This window comes from Ammospiza caudacuta, chromosome 2 (assembly GCF_027887145.1).
Source record: "Ammospiza caudacuta isolate bAmmCau1 chromosome 2, bAmmCau1.pri, whole genome shotgun sequence".
Taxonomy (NCBI): Eukaryota; Metazoa; Chordata; class Aves; order Passeriformes; family Passerellidae; genus Ammospiza; species Ammospiza caudacuta.
Genome location: NC_080594.1, coordinates 110,955,830 through 110,972,552, shown reverse-complemented (window position 1 = coordinate 110,972,552; position 16,723 = coordinate 110,955,830). Strand labels below are relative to the sequence as shown.

The 16,723-nt window shown below is 34.3% G+C and overlaps 1 protein-coding gene across 1 annotated transcript in view; it reads left to right on the top strand.

Annotated features, from left to right (window-relative positions):
• DMD (dystrophin) overlaps positions 1–16,723 on the top strand; it is a 979,219-nt gene that overhangs the window by 367,483 nt on the left and 595,013 nt on the right. Inside the window, exons 35-39 of the mRNA XM_058822052.1 lie at positions 7,198–7,377; positions 9,350–9,478; positions 11,057–11,227; positions 14,766–14,888; positions 16,432–16,569. Of these exons, the coding sequence (XP_058678035.1) occupies positions 7,198–7,377; positions 9,350–9,478; positions 11,057–11,227; positions 14,766–14,888; positions 16,432–16,569 (741 nt within the window). The remainder of the gene's footprint in view (positions 1–7,197; positions 7,378–9,349; positions 9,479–11,056; positions 11,228–14,765; positions 14,889–16,431; positions 16,570–16,723) is intronic.

Sequence of the window (16,723 nt, the reverse complement as noted above, 5' to 3'; positions counted from 1 at the left end):
GGGCTTTCTACTTTCATGAGACTTTACCCTGAACTGATCTTTCAGGTTAAAACTCAAAGCCTAAAACAAAATTTTCCTCAAAATCACAGTTTAAATAAACATTTTACAGAAACTGAGGAATGCAAGATGTCTGTATAAACAGAGTATTTCTGTGTGATGCTAAAAATTGGCTTGTTATTACTCAGCAGTAGCTAATCTATTTCATTTTCTACACATGTAATAGAAATCCAATCTAGCTGAGGTCATAAACAAACCAAGTAATCATTATTCACAAAACAAAAATCTGCATTTTAGAGAACACTATGGTCGACATTATCCAAAGCTTCAAAATTTCAAGTAACTGGGTGCAGCCAGCAGCATTTTGAACAAGTGTTTCTATATAATTTCAAAACAAAAAAAAATCCCCTTAAACAGTATTGGAGGTTTGGGAAAAAAAAGACCAAAACCACTTCTGCTTTGTTTAATGGGAGAAATACTCTAAACATTTTACTAGTTTCACTATGCAATATAGAAATAATAATGAATTATACACAGGCAATCTTCCTGATTTTTAATCGCAGTGAAGATTCAAGGCAATTGAGTAAAATTTCTTTTGTGGTTATTTTTTTTGTTTGTTTGTTTTTAACTAATCCTTTGAAGCTTCTGAGCTTGATAAAGTGTCTTTAGCCTTAAAATGCAATGATGATTTGCAAACTAATAGCAATACTAAGAATAACAACAATAACAATTTAAAAAACCCATAGTCTACATATCTTTTGTTAGATTTGGAATTCTTTGTTTTTTTGGTCATCAGTCTCTAAGAAAGACAGTATTTTAAAAGTGATATCCAAAAATATCAACTTTCTCTCTTACTAACTTACAATTACTGCTTTGACTACTGCAGTTTTCACTTTCAAATCAAAACCTAAATCCCTGCAACCCCCATTGTTCTCTCCTATTGTTGCCTGATGTTTTCTCATTTTCACTTGTGGATTTTTCTGCAGTAAATTTTGCACAGTTCCTCTCATTTCTTTGGACTGATATTGTGATCTTAGAATCATAGAATCGTGAAGGCTGGAAAGACCAAGGTTCTGGAGTTCCACCTTTGGCCGAACGCCACCATGCCAATTAACCAAGCACTAAGTGCCGTGTCCAGTTGTTTCATCAACACGTCCAGGGATGGTGAATCTGCCACTTCCCTGGACATCCCATTCCAGTGCTTAAATATCCAGTTTGAACACCCCCAGCTCCCTCAGCTGCTTCTTACATGAGTGACCCTCCAGACCCTTCCCCAGCTCTGCTGCCCTGCTCTGCACTCACTCCAGCCCCTCAGTGCCTTTCCTGCAGTGAGAGGCCCCAAACTGGACACAGGATTTGAGGTGTGGCCTCACCAGTGCCGAGCACAGGGGGACAATCCCTGCCCTGGTCCTGCTGCCACACTATTGCTGATCCAGGCCAGGTGTCATTGGGCACACCTGGCTCACATTCATACCTGTCAACCAGCAACCCCAATTTATTTTCTGCTGGGCAGCTTCCCAGTGACTCTCTAACACCCATAACAAAGGATAAATGTCACATATTTAAGAGACAAATTAGAAAATCTTCATGTTTTTAACATCCCCAAACTGACTTGCTAGGTAGTTAAGCCATTCACCCGGTAAAATAAAAATAATCTTCAGTGGTGACTACACAGTACAGTTCTACTGAAACAGAAACATGCACTTCATGTTCCTGTCATACATATATGCAGGCTTACATACATACAGATGTATGTAGTTTCTCAGGGGTTTAAAGAGAAAGATTTGTCCTTAATATCACTTTATTGTTAGATACAAACATTAGTGATTCTGAAGTTGCATAATTAGGACCTAAAACCTGATGATTAGTGCACCTGCACAGTGGGAAGCCTTTGTTATGTCTTAAGCTTGCTACAACAAGTACAATGTATTCCTTATCTGAAGACAATTAAAAAAAGTAAAAAGAGCTAATTAAAATAAGAACTATTAACATGAAAAAAAATATATTAGACAGGAACCATGCTGCCTTCTAATCTTAAAGAGTGCCGTTGAGTATTGTGAATTCTCACAGGGAATTGATACATAAAGTTTTGAAGGAAAAGCTGGTAAAAAGGATATTTTGGCTTCAAATACTCCCCAAAGCCTTCACTACAATTTAAACTCATGTAGTACCTCAGCTCTTCCCCTTCAATCAGTTCATCACTAAAATAAGAACAAACAATTTTGGGTGAGAGCAGCTGCCTCTTGGCAAAATACGTATTTACTGAGTGGCTTTCAAAATTCCATTTTAACATTGTCTTTTAGGAAATATAAACAAATATTCACATATATGTAAGCAGACTTCTAATGTGGAACAATCCAACAGGTAGTATATGTGGCAAATCCTAGACTTACAAGTGTAAATATTTACAGAAATTATGTGGATTGTGCTTTTTCCTAAAGAATCTGCTCCCACTAGGAGACAGTGCTGCATTTTATCCTGGACACATTAAAATTCTTGTGGGGACTTCATAAATAAGTACGATGCTGCTGCTCCTGTGTGGATTTCGTTGAGGCATCACACAAAATTGTACATCAATAATTTAGTCCCCAGAACCAGAGCCTCACAGTAGCTGATTAATGTCACAGCTTTGGGCTTTGGACTTCCTGGGTAAGTAGGCTGCCAAAGACGGTAACCAATCTAATGAAATGTACTGGGAGATGAATTAAGCCCAGCAGATTCCCATTGTGACAAAAGTCTGCAGAAAAACAAAGATGGAAAATGGAGAGAGAGAGAGAGAGAGGAGAATTCAATAGTGCAAATGAACTGAACATTGGATGTGTGCTGCTGTCGATATATCTAAGCAGAGAGCTAATAATCTTCTTTCTTTACAGGACAAGGAAGCAGTTATATTTATTAGTGCACTTATTTCTAATTCATTTTCAGCACCCAAGTCTTCTTAAAAGTGAAGATTACTCAGAGGGTTACAAAGATAATTATAGAGTTGACAATAAAAGAAATCATACATCTGAACATTGTCTTCAAGGTATAAACACCTTGAAGTAAAAAGGAATGTCCATCTTGAAAAGGAAAAGAAGCTAATGAAAGATGCCATTAATCTGGACATCAAGGGAAATGTGGTATTTGTTCCTGTGTAGAATTTTTCAAGGAATGGAACAAAAACTTGGCTGAGTTATGTGAAATGAGATGAGCAATATACTGAAGACTGTAAATCCTGCCTTTCTGCTCAGTAGAGACAAGTTAAATCTTTCCATTTGAATTCAGCTCTGTTTATAATAGATAAGAAAAATGACACGCGGGTGGAAAGATAGTCATTAAACATCGTATATTAGAAATCCATTTATAATTAGAATTCTGATTTAGTGAACATATTTATCACTGAAGACATTAACAACTGCAGGGTTTATTTGTCTTTTAATCAGGAGCTGGACTGATAAGAATTAGATTGCCAGAAAACCATGTTCTTAAAAAGGAAATGGCAGATGATATTACTGGTGGTGTTCCATGGTGGTGTAATCCCCCAGTTTTGTTTAAAGCAGACGACCAACATTTTCTTATGACCATGAGTGAGAAAAGAAACAGTTCCTTAAGAAGCAAAGGAAACATTTCAACCAGTGAAACACAAATTAATTGTTTGGGTCAGAGAATTTCCATGGTAGTATTTTGTGCCAAATATCCATAACTGGTACTTCAGAAACATGGAAGTACAGGAGCTTCTTCCAAAGAGGCACTTCAAAATTTAGTCTAACTGAATAACTGAAATTTGACTGGGTAGAGATTCACATCATCTTAACTTTTGTTAACTTTTGTATCTGCTAGTAGACGTGATCCTAAATAGTGGCATATGTAGAGAAGTGCTATATGTGTATATATATCCTTAATATAATCTGTATAATTTGTATACATATTTTAATGGAGATATCTTTCCTGGAAGGATTTATGCAGCCTTTCTATTCCAGCAGATAATACACACTTGGATAAGAGTTTGTTTTATAAATAAATATACTAGTTTTAAAAGAAAAAAAAATAATGTAACAACTTCATTATAATGATAAACAGTAGAAGAATATAATCTTTTTTGGAGTTGTTCAACATTGTTGATAAAGTTTCACAGCTGTAAGTGAATGCTCAGTGTTAGGATTTTTAGTTCAATCTTTTGTTTACATGTTTTTGTTTCCCCAAGATGCCATGATTATATCAGAAAAATAGCTTCTTCACAACTGCTACATTTCTGTATTTTATTTATGTAACAAAGTTTCACCCTGATAAGCACACAAAATCAAAATGTATAAATTGCTTAGTCCTTCTGGGAAGAGTTTAACCACTTTATTTGTTGATGTTTCATCTTGTACACATTGCGGTAGTGTTTGGGACTTGGGGGTTTGGAGATTTTTTAAGGTTTTACGTGTTTAAAATGTAATTTTTAACTTGCAAAGCTAATTCTATTAATTCTGTAATTTAAATTCTACAACTTTCTTATATGTTTTCAAATAAACCACACAGCTGGAATGCAATTTCATGTTATGGCAACCAGAAAGGAGCTTAAATCCAGCAAGGCTGTGTGAAACTCGCTCTTTAAAAATTAGAATTTAAAAGCCACTCCTTGAGTTATACTGAAATAATCTTATTTAAATCCTGACATCATGACACATACTTCTTTGTTTTATGTAATGTTGTTGAATTAATAGTAGTACTTTTGATTTTTTTTCTTACAGAAAATTTAACAGTGCTGTTATATTGCAGTGAGTAAAGTACATGTAGACTATTACTTTCTAGTAATACTGGAAAGAAAAATGGGAAATTCTTAGGAATATAATGAAGAGATGCCAAATAAAAAAAACAAACCAAAAAGGTCTTATTGAAGTTGTGAAAGCAAGTCAGTTTACCTTACCAGTTTTCATAACCTACAGAGGAAGTCGTAGCTGATAATGCAGAGGGGAATCCCACTGACTTTACAGACCCTGCTAGTTTTTCAGTTGTATTCAGAACTTGTAATAATGGAGATTTAAAGTATTGAGGAAGATGCTTTTGTCCCTTCAGTGTTTTGTTGAGGGCCACAATGTTTTTTAAGAGAATGACAGGAAATGTGATTCATGTGTCTTACTTGCAATTACACGAGGGAGTTAGAATCCATATTGCCCAGAGGTGCATTAAGTCTTTAGTTTACAGTAATTTTGAAAGGAAATAATATGTTTCTTACACATAGGGAATTACACATCTGGTTTTTGGGTAACAGTTTTGTTTAACAGACATTTAATTGTTTAGTCCATCTGTTTACTAGGTGGGATTAATATTTATTTATATACCCCAAGATTGGTCAGCATTTTCATAAATGTAAAATAAAAAAGAAACCACAACCCATGGTAAATATACTTCAGAGAGTCTTTTCCAAATGAAAGAAAATAGTTTAGAAAATGAAAGAAAGCTGATCAAAATTTTCCATCTTCAATTGAGGGTAAATTATATCCTTTGTGTTATTCTTTTTTCATGATGACACTTTGCACCTGCTGTGAAACAAATATAACATTACTAGAAGAAGGCATGTTTTTCTTTTAATCTGACAAGAACCTGCTGAAATTTTAAACTCTCCTTTTCAAATTCTATAATTATATAGTATATTGCTAATAATTTGCATCAATCATGCCTTGGTTCTATTACATATCCTGTGTATTTTAGAAAATTGATAGCATGGGGAAAATTGCTCATACTTACATGAAATACTAGTGTAAAAGTTTTTTCTGTGAAATAACATTGCAAAATGAGATCCTGAATTCAGTTAAGCATAGGAAGCGAGCTGCTGCTTTAAACATGACACACTGAATAAGTTGAAGGTACTATTAAGGTTCTATTTTACCAAAAAGAAAAATTTTATACTGTCTTTATTGAAAAATGAACATTCTGCTTTCACTGTCAATACACTATCCACAAAATAATACTGATCTGTGACCATGAGAGATATGATAGTGTAGAGGACATAAAGGTGGGGTTCTGCTGCATAACAGCATTCATCCTGAGATGGAAGTATTGGTTTTGCCATTTTTTTGAAGAGCCATTGTTTGAAGAGCTTTTTTTATTTTACTGTATTTAGGTTTCTGTGAGACATCCATGTCTCTGAAGACCAGTGCTTCTTCCTTCTCTACTAAGTTCTGTTTGTGTTCATCTTGGAACACTTTTTGCTTGCAGTTTTATTTTATAAGCAGAGATTTATATGCCTGGACCATTGCTATCAAGTGCCGAGGATCTCAAATAAATTTCTCTCATAAAAACAGTTATATGTGAAATTAGGTGTAAGGAGTTGTGCCTTTCCTTGAGTATTCAGTAAGACTGCTGTACTTTGTACTGTGTCATCTCACTGTTTAGTATTTAAACACCTGCTTTTTTTACATGTTGTCTAAATATGTTGGGATTTGTTCCTTTTGTTAGACATCTTGTATGTTGCAGTGAATATTAAGACATGAATAATAAGTAAATTATGTAACCTTACACATCAGATCTATAAGGTAAGATAACAGTGGGAAGAGATGCTGGAAATCTGACTTTATAGCAATGCATGTGTTGTAGTCAATCAGGCTTAGAAATGCTATGGGCTATAGCTTATTTTTAGTATTTTGGTTTGCAGATTGAAATCTCAAGTGAATGTAATGAAAATATGCATTTCTACAATTAGGAAACAAGTTTAACAGAAGAAAATATCATGCTTTCTTCTGAAAAAGATTGCAATGACAAATAATAAAGTAATAAAATATTTACTAGACTATATTTGATGGCATTTTCTGTCTTAAGGTGTCACCATGATGGTGTATTATTGTCCCAATTATTATGTAAGCTGTATGTACTATTTGATAACTACCTGTTTTTATTATATGAAAATTAACTTTAATATCTCCATATAAATATTATGAAATGTTGATTCATTTTTAATAATTAAGTATTGAAACTATATTTTGAACACTGAAAGATAATTTGCATTTTTTGAAAATTAGGCTTTTGCAAGAAGATGAAGAATATATTCAATTTTATCACAGCTCAAGAGAAACAATTTGCTTTCTATTTGCTGCTCTTTACAGAATGCCTTTCCTTCCTATAGGAAGCAAGACTGTGCGTTCTAGTATAAACTTGCTGCCTGATTTAACATTTCATGTTCTTAGTGGGGGTAATTTCTAATTCCCAGAAATTTTATTTCTTGTTCTGCTCATGTAGGCAACGCGGAAGGAGATTGAGAAACGCCAGGGCCAGCTGAAGAGCATCAGTGACTTAGGAGAGAATTTGAAGGCAGTGATGAAAGGAAAGGAAAGTCTTGTGGATGATAAACTCAGCCTGCTGAACAGCAACTGGAAAGCGGTAACTTCACGTGCTGAGGAATGGTTCAATCTCTTACTGGTAAGGAAAATGCATTTCTTCACACAGAGGAAATGTTGGTTTCCAGCTGTACATGCCCAGCCTTACAGAAGTGCTTTTTCTGGTGCCTTGGACTGTGCTTATTGAATACACAGGTACACAGGCAATCAGATTGATTGTTGCTTAGTACACTGTGTATGTTTTGGAAATCTCATTGATTACCAAGTGGAATCTTGATTGTTAGCAGTTTGCAATCCTGTCTGTCTCAACAGTTCTTGCATTTTTTTTGGTTTGTTTTTTTTGGTTTGTTTTTTTTTTTCCTAATAAATCAAATGTAGTTTAAAAGACAGAGATTACTTCAGTAGTCAAGTAAAAATAATAATCAAGTAAGCTGAGAAAGTCTTAGTATTGATAACAACAACATCAGCTACTTTTGGCTGCATTAGAATTTCTGTTTGGAACAGTACAAGTGGGAGAAAAGTTTCCACTTGTAAGTTGGTTTGGTCCATAGGGTAGTTCTGGTGAGTGTGAGTTTTGATTCATTTTAGAGGCAACTAAATCGTAAGCTCTTCTCAGAGTGCACACGTGATGTGCTGAAGAGATCTGATTTGGTCTTTCAGAACTTCATGATTCTCCTTTGCATAATTTTATAGGGCACATTTAAGTGGGGATAATTCTTTAAGGGGACTGGATTAAGTGTAATAGACAGTAAAACCCCTAATACACATTTCATACAGATTCAGAAACCTCATCCCCAGCTGCCTCAAACTAAAGATAGTCACATAACTTTATTCATTCTGTCATGAGGAGGTGACAGCGTGAACCCTTAACTGCAGAAGGGCCTTAACAACTGGGCTGTCAGAATGTTTTGGGAAATCTTGCATGCTCTTTCTGTTCCCTGAGAGCATGGGAATGTAATTTCACCCCAGAGAAACAAAAGTGGTTTTTAAGGGTATGTTGGCCTTTGTCATGACTTTTCAGGGCTTGACGTGTTGGAACTCCACTAGAGTCTGTATGGCTGCTTTAGGAATACTTTGGCAATAAACATACAGCATCACTACAGGGCTTCCTCAGCTGAGTAAAGTATCTGGAAAACTTCAGCATTTCATTCAGAGTCATGTAGGTACACAGATTTAATGTGGAACTGATTGTAAGAAGCATATAATGGAGTTTACAGGTTGATATAGTTATGTATTCCTGTACATCCTCTCTTTCCCTGCTTTGGATTCTGTGGTTAACATTAGCTAAAACACATGATAAACGGTCTAAGAGAGGTAATTGAAGGGTTTCTACCCATTTAGAACAGTGCAAAATACAGGTAGATACATTTGGGTGCCAAAAGAACTAGTAATGCCTTTGATTTTGGGTATGTGGTCTACATATTTATTGTGTGGGATATGCACAGGCCACTTTCTAGTGAGCTCACCTGAAAAGACAAAGTTTTAAATGAAGCAGAGAAATGAAGATTTATCAGTATATCAACTTGAATAGCTTTTAAAGAGAAGAATGTCAAAGCAGAGAAGTTACATGAAATGTCCACAGGAGGTTTAGATGCAAAGCTTCCAGTCTTGAAAGTGATTTTGCAAGTGCATCCTTGTGGCCATCTGAGTTTCAGTCAATTGACTGGCATTCCAAAATGAATTCTGTGCCTTGTTCTTGGGAAATGCTCCTTTGCAGCTCCTGTGGGCCTGGCTAACAGCTCCCTGTTCCTCTCAGCACCTCGCTGAGCTGCCAACACCTGCGTCTTGCTGTGATTTTGTCATCCTGCTGCCTGTCACTTTGCAAGCTTCTCTCTCTCTCTCCTAGAATGTCTTTTTAAAGAAACCTAACATGCAAAGTGAGGGAAACAAACAGCAGATTCTATCCCTCACAAAGCAAGAAGCTACTGTGAAAAATAAATAAGTTTTCATAATGTCATAATGTGTGCATGTTTGCCACACTTGGCATAACTACAGCTGTTATTTCAGTTCTGATTACATTTTTTGTATGCAGTATTTACCTTTTCCACACACAGGAATATCAAAAGCACATGGAGGCTTTTGATCAGAATGTAGCTAATGTCACTACTTGGATGTATCGTGCTGAAATACTGTTGGATGAATCTGACAAACAAAAACCCCAGCAAAAAGAGGAAATTCTTAAGGTAAAAAAATGTGATTTACTGGAAAGCATTAATTTTATTCTAAAAAGGACTGTATCACAACTAGCATATTTCAAAAGGTATTACAAATGGATTAAAATTCTTTTTTCTGTGTTAAAGCTACCCTCTGGCAACTTGTAGATTACTTAATAAATTTGCTCTGTAATACCAAAATTAAATCCCTGCAGAAATAAAACCAGATTGTTATTATAATTCTTGGAAACTTCCTGTTGATAAAACAGCAGCTTATTAAACACATGTCTGCTGGAAAATACTCCTTTAACTCAAGATTTTATTTTGTTTGAAAAAAATATTTTTCTTTTCTGTCTCCTTTATTTTTAATTGTATTTCTGTTTTTCTGTGATATTTTTCCAATATGTATGATATTTCTGTCATATGATTGTCTTAATTCTACAAACATTGCTTACACTGAGGCCACATCAGCAACACAGACAAGAATTTTATATGTTGAACTAGCTGTAGCATCAGGGATCTTGGTTTTAGTTGGCCAATTGTATCATTTGACCAAATGATGAAAAATTATCTTGTAATATGGATGTGTATGTTAAAATATCTCATTTAAAATACCTTCCTTAAGAACAACATAAAATTATTATCTTAAGGGACTTTTTCTTCTGAAGTCAATGTGAAATTTTACTTTGTAATCAACTCCATGGTTATTCAAAATATCTGAGTAGACTTTGCAAATCAAAATAAGAATTGTATTGCTGACACTGACATAATGATGCCATTTGCTGCAGAAAAAGTTTACAAATTCTAGGGCATAAATCAATGCCTCATTGATCTCAGCAGGATTATGAGACTGGCTTTTGTAGATGAATGAACAATTTTGCCACCATCAGGTGCAAAGTAAAATTATCAATACCTATATTTATGTTTGCATTTCACAAAGGTAGTTGATGCAGACAGTGAAATATAATTCTTAATGCCCAACTGTATTTCTGATTCCCAAATGCCTTGCTATCTATTTTTGGCCTCTGCCTGTTCTGGGATCTACTGATAAGATTGATATTGCAGAGAATAAAGGTTTTTGCCCTAGTTTTTTTTTTTTCTTATTTTTTTTTTTTTTTTAATTTGTGACAGATTTATAGAAAAAATTAGAAAAAGTAGGACTTTTTTTTTTTTAATTTGGTAATTTTTACTTGTCTGAACTATGACCCTGAGCAGTATTGAAAGCAACAATTGCACATCCAGTTCTATAATACATGAATCAGCAGCTCTTCCTAGCTTTAGGAACATAGAATAATTTAGTGCATCCTGAAATATGCTGCAATATTATTGCAGATAAGAATCTGCCTAGAAATAATGATCCCCATTAATTTCAGCCAGGGGATACTAAAACAGACTTTTAGATACATTCCTGCTATAAATTTGAGGGATACGAGCGGGAACGTTATCCCAAGGTATTTCTACTGGATTTACACACTCATGCATAATTATCTGAATTTGCTTTGTGGTTTTGCTCCCTATTCCTTTGCACACTTTCTCTCTCTCTCTCTCTTTCTCTCTCTCTGCATTTATTACTAACTTCAAGCCCTGTCTCTTGCTCACGGACTGTAGCGCTTAAAGGCTGAGCTGAATGACATTCACCCCAAGGTGGACTCTGTGCGTGACCAGGCCAGAGACTTGATGGCAAACCGTGGGGACCACTGCAGGAAAGTGGTGGAGCCCAAACTCTCAGAGCTCAACCAGCGATTTGCAGCTATATCACAGAGAATTAAGAGTGTGAAGGTAGGAGGGCTTGCTTCCATAAAGGAGATGCATAAAAAAATGCTTGCGTTTGCATAAAAAATGGTGGTTTGCAATGGTGCACAATCACAGCTACATAGAGGGCTACTGTTCCTCAAAACACTAAGCTTTAAAAGGAAAACAATGTAGAAGGATTTTTTTTTTTTTTATTAAGTGTGACAATTTGGCAGTTTTGGCAATAAGATATTTTTTCACTGTTTCACGATTAGAAGTATTCACTGAATTTACATGAATGTAACAATGATTAAGTCATTAACTTACAAAAGATGAACATCTGAGAATTACTAAGTCTCTAACTTTGCAAAGTATGAGTAGCCTTTTTTCATATGGATTTGGTTTTGAGAGCTAATTTTTCTTCAAGTGAATTTAGTCTTTTCCTACGAGTCTGAGATTCACCAATGCTGGCAATAGAAATAGATAGGTAGAGGTTATATCAATTTTACTTCAGTTACTCATCTGTAGAACCAGCATGACTGCTAAATCTGAATTCAGTGTGGATTAGGCAATTTTAGCCAAGTTGTGCCTTCTGATTTGGAATGAAGAAGGATATAAGTCACCTACTTTCTCCACAGTATTTTGCTGCCTTTATTCTGAAGAGCTATTCAGCAGATTAAATGAGACAGCCATGAAGGTTGATAGAGAGGATAATGGGAATGCACAGATCCTGATCCAAACTATTATTGCTGGTCACTGTACTAACAGTGGAAACAAATGCACAGAGATCCATGGCAAAGCAGGAAATAAGCTTGGCAAAAAGCATAAGCAAAGAGAAATGGTTTCCTTGAGTTGTTGGATCTGTGCAGAGCTCAGTATCCTGCCTAACCAGCACATCTCTGTGGATATTTGCATTTATTTAGGTATCATTTCTGAAGCAAAATAATGTCTTCTGAATAAAGGTTACATTTTTTTTCCTAGTAGCCATCAGTAGTATTGCAGCCATTCCAGCTTCTTATCTACTTCTTAAACATGTACAAGCTGTAGACTGAGGACATCTTTACAAGAACTGTGTTGTCTGATGTTTTTGCTCTGAACATCTGCTATCTGCAGTCTGGATTTCCATCTCACTTTTACTTTGCACTTCCAAATTATTGTAAACTGTCAGAGTTGATGCAACCTTTGGTGGGATCCTATGAAATTATTGCTTGTCCTAGAGAAAAATGGGACTGCCTGTAGATGGCTTATTGGGGGTTCAGTGGGCTCACTCAAAGAAGGGACAAAAGATTCTTATCAAGATGCAGTGTCTTCAGAACACAGCCTGCAAATATCTTCCACCTGCAGCCTTCTCTCTCTCAGGTTTTCTTCCATTTCTGAGGGCAAGATGGGCTGGAATTGGCAGAGCCACACTAAGATTTAGAGAAGTGCCCAGCAAGATGAGAGGAATTACTACAGCACACAAATGATAATGGTAAATTAGAATTTAGGGGACCTTTTCCAGGACCTTGGAAAATGCACAAGTAGAAAATTATTCACAAAGGGTACTTACTATTATAAGTATTAAATCAGATAGAGAGGTAAAAACCACTCTGAATTATTGACTCTTCACTGACTTGCTATATGAATTTGGATAAAGAACCAAATTACTGGGTACTTTATTTTGTCTACCTGTATAATGTAAGCAATTGTACATTCTTTATGATTTTGGCTTAATGAGCTGGAAAATTATTATTATTTTGGGGTGATATGCTTCCTAAATTTTTTTTTTGCTTTTTTCCCCCCATATTTATGTAAAATTATTCACTCTGTGAAAGATTAAAACATAAATTCAAGATCGAAAGCTCTCATAACCTATTTTCAATAATTACTCATCTGCCTTCAAATTAGGTTTTTTAATAAAATATTAACAATAATCAGTACAACAGTGAAGTAAATAAGAAATAATCCATTAAGTCAGTGAATTGTAGTATATAATTGTAATGTTGAGAATTAACAAAATGTTCGTAGTATACTGAAAGGAGACTTAACATTTTGAAGTAGTCTTTGAACATCATTCAATTGCTGGAATTCATTTGGTATTTTTCTTTCCACTTTCTTCTTTGTTATTGTTTTTAGCCTTTTTCAGAGACAATAGATTTTATATTCCAATTTTATTAGTTGGCTTGTCTTTTAATGGCATTTAAGTACCTTAGAAAATATTCTTCAGAGCATTTGAGAAGAAATTACTGTGTTGTTTTCTATTATTTCTACCTCAGCTGAAGTGCATGATGAGTGTAATTCTGAGCCTCTTAATGAAAATTTGTGAGCACAGTATTATTCTCTATAAATATTGTACATGATTATATTTCCATTAATGTTTGTAAATGTGCAAAATCTTTGTTGCTAAAATAATCAACCAGATACAATTAAGGCTTTTTTACTCTGAGTCTTCCAGGTCATCTGAGAATATATTTCATTTGTCATCCTATCTCATTTTTTACCTGATTAATTTTTATTGTTGCTGTCTTCATTGCATAATAAATAATATAATAACTAATATATTAATAAGTAATTTTTCCAGAGGAAAGAGTAAAGGAGAACTAGTTAGGATACAATGTGCTTATGTCTTTAGCAAGACAGTTGCACATCCAAGAGTTCCTAGACCATCAAAAAGCATTACCTTTAAGTATAAAGTTTCTGCAAGAACCACTGAGATTTTCTTTTTTCTTCTTGCCTTTAAAGCTTTGAATGAAGAAGCACTTTCTGTTGATAATTTGTGATAATTTGCAATTAATAAATAGGCTATATATTGTAAATAATATATGTACATATATGTTCACAGGCACTCATGTCAGCTCGACAGAAGGCAGTGCATTGTTGTTAATAAGGAGCACCTCTTGGAGAGTTCAAAACTGAATACTGAACTAAAGCACCATAATTAAACTGTGATTTATTTTTTAGAGGAATTGAGTCTGTTTTGTTTGGTTGATTTTGTTTTTTCATCCTGAATTGTTGTTGAGGCTTTTTGAAACAAAAGCTGAACTTTTGTTGATTTTTTTCCCAATATGTTGTGAAATACTATTAGGGGAATATCTAACACTAAGATTTTCTGTCCTTTGTTTAGTAGCATTCACCTAACACTTTTACTATTTTATGTGAGAAAACAATGCTGTCAAAACTGAACCAGATTAACATTAAAATTTTCTCAATTATTAATAGTACAGGATTTTTTCAACTGAATGGACTTCTTGTATCTGTATGAATAATTTCTGAAAAGCCAGATTTAACCAATTAGTGTAAGCTTTTTTTTTTTTTTTTTAGAAAAATACTATTTATTTGGACTTGTTCTTACACACAAATGTGAGAATGTTTTTGTTTTTATTTTTAATTTTCACTCACCTTAAAATTATGGAAATTCTACATAAATTTGTAACTTTATGTGTATCTTTGGGTACTTTGAGTATGCTGTAGATATTTTTCAACATGGTGGAAAATCTACTATTGTTTTAGAAACAGGTGGTAGCACAGATATCTCTTTTCATTTGTTTCTAATAAAACTATTAAATGTGTGCTTTAAATAAATAATCTTTGTATTTCTCCATTTTAGCCCTTCATTCCTTTGAAGGAATTGGAGCAATTTGACTTCGATATACAAAAAATGCTTGAACCACTGGAGGTTGAAATTCAGCAGGGAGTGAATCTGAAAGAGGAGGACTTCAATAAAGATATGGTAATTTGGTTGAAATGGAAGTCTGAGCAAAATAAGCAGGGAGATGAAAAAATCTGAGTGAAAATCAGAAACCCATATCTGTGTTAGGATCTTTGGATATAACTTAGGCAAAATTTTTCTATGCCAATATATTATAAAATCAAAAGTCACAAATTAGCACTAACTAAAATTTTTTGTGCTAACTTATTTTTTAATTTATCAGAAAAACATTTCTTTTTGCTTATGAAAACACTAAGCAGACCATGAATGTTATCCATGTACTACTACCAGCAGTATTACAGAACAAGGAATGGATATTAAAATATCTGTAGTAGTATAATAGACCAGGAAAAGTCAGAATGATGTAACAAAATGGGCAATATAGTAAAAGAATACATTCACTAAAAATAAATGGTCATGAAAAAAAATGCCACTTGTCAATTTTTTATTAACCAATCTGCCTATAGCATTTAATGGAAATAGATTTTGTGGCTGTGGTAAGCTTTATTACTTAAGTTTTATCATTGCAAGTAATAAAACCATTTATTCATATTTGCTGGGGGGAAAGGAAAAAGAGGAGTAAAATACTGCAGTGCTTTGCTACTATTGCAATTGTGGTGTGTGTTCCCCAGATTGATTTTCAAGGAGATTACATTTTTTGGCTGGGCAAAAAGGGAGTTTCATCTTTGGACGCTCTTTTCTTGAGTCCTTGCAAGATCAAATTTATATTTGTTTACTACCAATATAAAGACTCAATGTTATTTTATTTTTAAGGAATTCTTCAAATGTTTATGTTTCATATCAGTGCTGGAAGGAATCTTAACCGGCTGTTTTTTCTTTTATTCTTAATCTTAACCAGCTGGTTTTTCTTTTATTATTTTATTTATTATTTCTTTATTCTTTTATTTCTTTTATAAAATTTTAGGCTCCATGTCCTGCATTCAGAATTTAGCATATGTATGTAGTGTTAAAATCAAAGTGAATCAAGTTTGATGGTGTAGTTTCCATTGCCTGAGCATTTTTGGTTCCTTTTCTTTGCATCAAATGCTTGGAGTGGTTCAAGACACTGCCAGAAGCTGTGACATAGATTCAGCTTCAAAGATTCATAGATTTGTAGGTGGCTTCTGCGTAAAAAATTCTTAGTGATAGCATTTGCCCAATCAGAACAGCTGATTTTCAATGTGGTACACAGAATGGTCAGTAATTGCATGGTCTACCAGCATACTGGCAATTTCAATCTCTACTGACAGCGATTTAGAATATTTTGCATATAACTATTCTTTTTGTTTGAAAGTAAAATATATTTCAAGCTTTTGCCTCTGTTTTTATACTGTTATCCTGGATGCTGCATAAGATCTAATACCAAAAATCTGTAGATTTGCAGGTGCTGTCTTTCTTTTATCCCTCTACATATATTGTAGAAAGCAAGTAAAAGTTACTTGATCATCAGTATACAACTGCAAGTGGCTGCTACATGATTACTTTAGCATAGTCTGTGTCTACTAGTACTTAAGTAACAATTAGATTAAAATGCACGTTATATTGGTTATTTTTTTTAAATCAGAGTGAAGAGGATGAGAGCACAGTGAAAGAATTGCTGCAAAGGGGCGACAGGCTTCAAAAGGGAGTCACAGATGAGAAAAAACGTGAGGAAATAAAGACAAAACAACAGCTGTTGCGGACTAAACATAATGCCCTCAAGGTATAGGAGCTACAGTTATAAGCACATGCTATTAAACCCTTTTTTTTCCATTTCAGGGCATCTTTTTGCTAAATGATTTGTCCTTACTATTTAGAGTGAGTAATTTGGCTATAGATGTATTTTTTTATACAGTTCTCTTGGTGCCTTGCAAAAG